At 42.6% G+C, this 6198-nt stretch overlaps 2 protein-coding genes across 2 annotated transcripts; one reads left to right on the forward strand and one right to left on the reverse strand.

The window, feature by feature from the left end:
* Nucleotides 1-597: 597 nt before the first annotated feature.
* Nucleotides 598-4101, reverse strand: LOC147439855 (G-type lectin S-receptor-like serine/threonine-protein kinase SD2-5). The gene has a single exon (XM_086485589.1). The coding sequence runs from the start codon at nt 3912-3914 to the stop codon at nt 1242-1244; it is 2673 nt and encodes an 890-aa protein (XP_086341715.1). The 5' UTR covers nt 3915-4101; the 3' UTR covers nt 598-1241.
* Nucleotides 3913-4713, forward strand: LOC147439856 (uncharacterized). Its single transcript, XM_086484071.1, has 3 exons — nt 3913-3922; nt 3953-4165; nt 4410-4713. The coding sequence occupies exons 1-3, from the start codon at nt 3913-3915 to the stop codon at nt 4562-4564; spliced, it is 378 nt and encodes a 125-aa protein (XP_086340197.1). The 3' UTR covers nt 4565-4713.
* Nucleotides 4714-6198: the final 1485 nt, after the last annotated feature.

Consider the following 6198-nt stretch of genomic DNA (forward strand, 5'->3'; position numbering starts at 1 on the left):
CCCATTCATGATTGTCTCACCCACATTTTCTTTCAAAGGAGTGGTGTTTCAATTTTTAATACATTCCCTCTTAAGTGATTAAATTTAGAGGACAAAAAAGGTTCCCTCCAAAACAACCTGGACATATGTAAAACGACCACTTAGGTAGAAACAAAAAAGGTCCTTTTTTTGTACCACCAATGCATGCTTTTAGACCAAAGTGATAGTGAGACTTTTCAACAAGTCCATTGGGTATGCTATTTGCTTTGATGTATTGTAGGGAACACGAAATAAAAGCAAGGACTGTTATCAATTTGTTTATTTTGAAAAAAATTAGGCATTTAGACTATGACTTAGAATTTCACATGCAAATATTCATTGATTCTCACACACAATCGTTGACAATCTTCATGCAAATAGAAGTCCACTTCGACTCCTATTTTTGGAGTTCAAGTTAAAAGCAAGTTATTTTTTCTATTTTCAAAGACACAAAAAGAAGCACTCTAATAATTGCGCGTAGCTTTTCTCAACGAACACAACAAACATTCACCAAAAAATGTCATCAAACTAAGGGCCATCAATGCTAAGAATCGGAGGCTCATTGCAACTTCATTTAGCAACAATGCCATGTAGAGCCTAGTTTCATTTGAATGCTTAGTTGAAGACCACTTCCTAAGAATTACCTAACATGATGTTTTCATTGTGGAAGGCGTTGTTGGTCGGGGTCTGCACAATGACGGTAACGGCTAAGAGAAATCCAATTGGCACTCATGCAACCCCCACAAACTTCCACATTACCACAAGATATAAATCTTAACCGTAGGAGTACAAACTTGTGAAGCTCCACATCTTACTACCTACTACCCCTAAGCTCCTCAAAAGGTGCTTAGTGGGCCAAAAAGAATTGCAATTGGTTTTGTTTTTACTTGACCCAAAGCCCTTTCATAGGAAGCTTTAGTAGTTCTTTTGTACAAATTCTCAAATCAACGCATGCCAAGTGCCTTCCTCTATCGCAAAAATCGATCTTACATAATCAAGGTAAAAAGGGTGGAGCTCTTCTTCCCAGCAATTCGAATAACTGCTTAAGAGTGGCTAATTCATGCATTCAAAGTGGGCAAGGGTCATGAATCTATGAACATTTTCACACACACACACACGCACACACACACACACACACAAGGTTTTACATATTCAATGATGCACTCTAGAGGCAGTTGCTTTGGTGCCATTGCTTTCTTTGATCAATTTGCGGATAAGCTGAATCAAGAAACCTGTGCCCCCAAGCTATTGCCTTTCTCAGAAGGAGGATCCACCTCCAAGATGAACCTCATTAGTCTTTTAAGTGCTGCATCCATCTGCACTTTTGCGACAGACGAAGGATTCCTCAGCACAAACAAAAGACCTTGATGCAAGCTAGACAGATGCATCTCTTGTACTGGCACCAGACCTTGCAACATGTGCACCACATTGGCCATTGACGGCCGCATTAACGGATCTTCCAATACACACAGAAAAGCAGTATTGATCATCCGTCGCAGCTGCACCATGTCGTCCTCGTTGTGCAAAGCAGCATCAGTTAAGAGTGTCATATCTTCTTTCTGAGCTTGCCAAAAAGCCCATTCCGGATAGTACACCTGCTCTGCCACCTTGACTGTGTTATCCAAGTTCTTTCTTCCACTAACTATCTCCATCAACAACATTCCGAAGCTGAAGACATCGCATTTCTCATCAATGGAACCCTCCTTTAGCCAATCCGGGGCCAAGTATCCTGGCGTGCCTCTCATTGTCGTCATCACATGTGTTTCGCTTTTACTTACGAGCCTCGAGAGACCAAAATCTGCTACCTTTGCCTCAAAACTTCCATCAAGGAGAATATTTTGTGGCTTTATATCTAAATGAATGATTCTTTCTCTGATTTCATGGTGCAAATAGGCAAGGCCCTGAGCAATGCCCAAGGCTATCTTGTACCTTACCCCCCAAGTTAACTGTGATCTTCTGTGCTCATCAGAAAACAGCCATTGATCGAGGGATCCATTCTCCATGTACTCATAAACTAGTAAACGCTGCCCTTTCTGCGCGCAAAATCCACGCAAGCGAAGAAGATTGTTATGAGAAATTCTCCCCATGATTGCTACCTCTGCCTTGAATTCTTTATTACCCTGGATGATGCTTTCAAGCTTCTTCACAGCGACTTGTGTACCGTCAAGAAGCTTCCCTACATATACTGCACCAAAACTCCCTTTACCTAGCTGCTTTTCAAAACCATTAGTCATATGATGCAGATCCTTGTAGGTGAATCTGGTAGGAAGCCCTTCAGTGGCATCTTGAAAACTATCCTCCTCATCATCATCCTCTTTCAGTGTGAGCTTTCTATACCAGCCATACACAATGAGAAGCACAACGACAACCAAAACAAGAACCCCTAAGGCAACACTTGCCACCATGATTATCATTTTGGATGACTTCACATCAGCTTGAGGAATTGAATTCACCTTCACATAGGTAAAGAAAGCACTTTGGTCAAGAGAACCTTGAAGGCTCCCAACTTCATCCGCATGGTGGCATGCATTCGTGTCTCGATGCCAGAATGCGACCAGGCAAGAGCATTTCTGTGCACATTCGCCAATCCATGCTTCCTCAGTGGAGATCATCAAAGCAGGCGTGTAGTTGTTGGCCACATAGCCCACCCCAGTCAGCTGCAGCATGCTTTGATCTCTTTGCGATGACGCATTGCAGCCAACCTCACTTCTGAGGCTACAACCGAGAGAAAAATTAGAAGAGTCGGAGAAAACAAATAGGGAGCTATTAGCCGGACATGTGCATTGAGAACCTGAAGTGCAGACCCCATAGGACCCACAGTAGTTTGGAAGTTTGCATGGATCCGATTCAAAGAGGTCTAATTGAAGGGACCACCCTGCTCCTAATGTGTAAGCACGCAGGTTTCCATCATGCTCAAGGCGCAAGAAGGTTGAATTGGCAAGGAAACCACCCTCACTGGTTCCATACTGCTTAAAAGGGAGGATGCCAGATGTACTATACTGAGGTCGAAATGAGCAGAATGGGGGCCAATAAGATTCATGATTGTCCACTGGAGACCCAGGAAATTCAATATCCATTAAAAGTGCACCCTCAGGGTCTAAAAATGCGGCAAGCAGGCTTGGCTCACAAGTGTGCTTGACAGAGAAAGAGTCATTGAATCCATAATAACTCCATATCCAGTAAGGCTTAGGATTCTGATGACCCATATAAAGGGCAAGCCCGCTCGGCTCCATGACAAGAGAGTAGGCACCAGGGGAAGGGTCGGTTGGGGATGCCCAACTAGTCAGCTTGCTTCCTGGATATAAAAATTGACTGCTGGTGAGGGTGTCTGTTGGGTAATCTGCACTTTGCCATATGATGGCCCCGCTGATATTACGCAAAACCAAGCTGACCACAGGATACTGAATGAGCTCCATTGTGGTGACTCCTTTGTCAGCAGTGTCAGATGCCCAGATGGGTGTATTGGGCTCATCACCAAGAAGCACAAGGTTGCCATCGGATAGAAGACGGAGTGAAATGGAGCTCCCAGAAACAGGATGAAGGCGATTTGCAGTCCAAACAATGGCACCTCTATTGATGACTGTGCCAAAAAACATATACACGGAGAGGGTGAAGGACATTTCATGTATGGACATAGGTGTCGACGAGGATGCTGGAGAAGAGAGCAGACATAGATATGTGGTAACATCTGAAACGGGTCCCTGCAAGATGGGAAATGCAAGGGAGCCCGGGTAGCTCTCGGTCTGCCATGGGAAGTATATTGGTTGTGTGAGACTGGTTTGCGTGAGAGTGTATGAGCTGTTCAGTTCCCAAATTGCCTGACCTTTTGCATGCCGTAGGTGAAGGAGCAAGCTGAAGCTGAAGCTGATGATGATGGAGCATGAGGAAAGGCGCATGATGCTCTGCAGGAGCTTGCTCTGTTCAACGTGCTAAGGCACACGGAGTAGGTTATTTCATCTGAAGGGAAAAGGGTTTGAAAATAACCAGGGGAAGACGAAACAGAGCGTGCCCTGTTCGTTGGAGCTTCTTCATAAAGAGCGATGGCGCAATGTAGTGGCAATATGCCTGCAGCTGGGGAGGACGACTCTGCAAGAGACGGCAATATCAATATTGAGAGGAATCAATCAAAAAAACAACTCAATTAGAGGTATCACGATGGCCTGCATGGAGCTTCCTGTTGCAAAGATATGTAGAAAGTTTATCTTCATGCATTCATTAAGTCTTGAAAAAAAATCACAATTGAAGGAGATTACAAATGTCTTGATAGCAAATCCTTTAATTTCTATCAAAGAAAATTGCCTCCATTTGTTTATTTTGTAGGTCCCAACTTGGGGCAAATGTCTCAAGGTTTACAAAGCTATTCTTATTGTTGTTTCCTTTTGATTTGGTAGACATGATTGGGCATGAGACAAATTGTCCAGTAATGCAAACACGAGAGAAGGCCTTGGCTAAGAATGATTCTACTCGAAACTCGAGTGGATTGGATAGACACACATTTATGCGCTTTTTGGGAGTATTGTTGGGCATGCATAAGACATATTACTAGAAAGGAGACACATCTTGCGTGATGTGCTATCCGAATTATGTAGAGAAGATGGGACAAACAGAATACCAGTAAATAAAAACATTTTTGGATGTTAGAGACAACTCTCAAAGGCCACTTGAGAAGGGAATATCTAGGGAGCATAAGTTGTGATAAATGTTGCCATTGGAGGAAAGATTGAATGTCACCTTTCAAATGCATTATAATTATAGGAAGAATGTAACATTAGATGAAAGAAACATTCCCTCAAAATGTAAATTGAATCCAAAGTGTGCAGTACAAAAAAATTACATAAGTTTGGGATTCATTTGTGGAATCTGTACGATTCAGATACTAGTTACAACTTTTGATTTCGTGTGTATGACAAAGTGACATGCACAGAAGTCTTGTTTCATGTGGTGTCCACACTTATGAAAGACTTAAAATGGAGGGACCACCATGTGTTTTTTGATCAATCGTTTACCTCTAGAAATCTTTTGATGCATTGGATAGATGGTGCTATAGGGACATGTACATGACAAATAGGAAGCATTTTCTAGCTGCAAGCATGTTGAAAATTGAACGTTGTCAGCGAGGTGCATTGCAATTCGCATGTGATGGGAAGAGAGGTCTTCTTGCTATAGCTAGATGGACAAGAAGTGAATCTTTTTTTCCCACAAATATATACGGTATGAAGAAAGGAATAAAAGCAAGGATGGTTGCGACATTTGTGATAGTATGGATATAGTTTGGAGCTATCATCCACGGATCTTGATTTTGGATATAGTTTGGAGACTAGCATCCATGGTTGGAAATGGTGACATACATTGTAACATTTAATCGCCTAATAACTTATGTGTAGCGGAAATTAGCATGAACACTATATAGTGGGCATTTCATTAGAATAGATTCCTAATGAGAATTACAAGAGTGCTTGGGTGGAGAGAGCAACAAAAAGCATAACACCTAGTTAGATAGCATCGACAATACTTTCAAAAGAGAGAGAAATTAAGCTATTGACAACAGTTGAGGACTGGATTTTCATGGAGCCGGTCCCCCCTCCAAAAGGCTTTGTATTATGGTTTCTCCCATCAAGAGAGACATTGTACAATACAATTCTTTGTGTTCCTTCAAGACTAGCTAGTGCAAGGAAGATGGAAACTTCATGCACTAAGCAAAACACTTAACAAACACAACTTGAATTATCCCCGTTCTCAGACCCAAGACCTCACACACCTTCGAAGATGGTGAGAGCTAGCAGGGTATGAGAGTAGATTGAGAGGAAGAAGGAGTATCTTACGAGAAAGATGTACATCTCCTCACATAATCACTCATATGTAGCATAGCTTAGCTTAGTAATTAGCTTGGTAGAGGAGATGAGCATGCATTGAAGCTTGGCTCTTGGTTGGATTTGCATCCACATGCCAAGAGAGTGTTGATGTAGGCTTCTATCTCACAAGCTTGGAGTAGGTGATGAGTTCTCCATTAAAGCTTGGGAAGAGATAGTCTTCTTGAAGGGGATCGGGGAGCACCACAGACGGAGAGTGAGAGAGAGAGAAGGAGACACACACTCAATGTGGGTGGGGAGACTGAAAGTGGCAGCTCCCCCTATACAGTATACTCACTATAAGTATAGGGTAACAGTGGGCGGGCGCCCA

This window comes from Adiantum capillus-veneris, chromosome 16 (assembly GCF_014529385.1).
Source record: "Adiantum capillus-veneris isolate H3 chromosome 16, ASM1452938v2, whole genome shotgun sequence".
In the NCBI taxonomy this organism is placed as follows: Eukaryota; Viridiplantae; Streptophyta; class Polypodiopsida; order Polypodiales; family Pteridaceae; genus Adiantum; species Adiantum capillus-veneris.

Excerpts from the sequence above, each read along its gene's own strand:
- LOC147439856 (XM_086484071.1), top strand. Across the intron at positions 4,166-4,409 it reads AAAAAACAACTCAATTAGAG|ACATGATTGGGCATGAGACA; the intron begins GTATCACGATGG and ends TTGATTTGGTAG.
- LOC147439855 (XM_086485589.1), bottom strand. The coding sequence starts at position 3,914 with ATGCGCCTTTCCTCATGCTCCATCATCATCAGCTTCAGCTTCAGCTTG.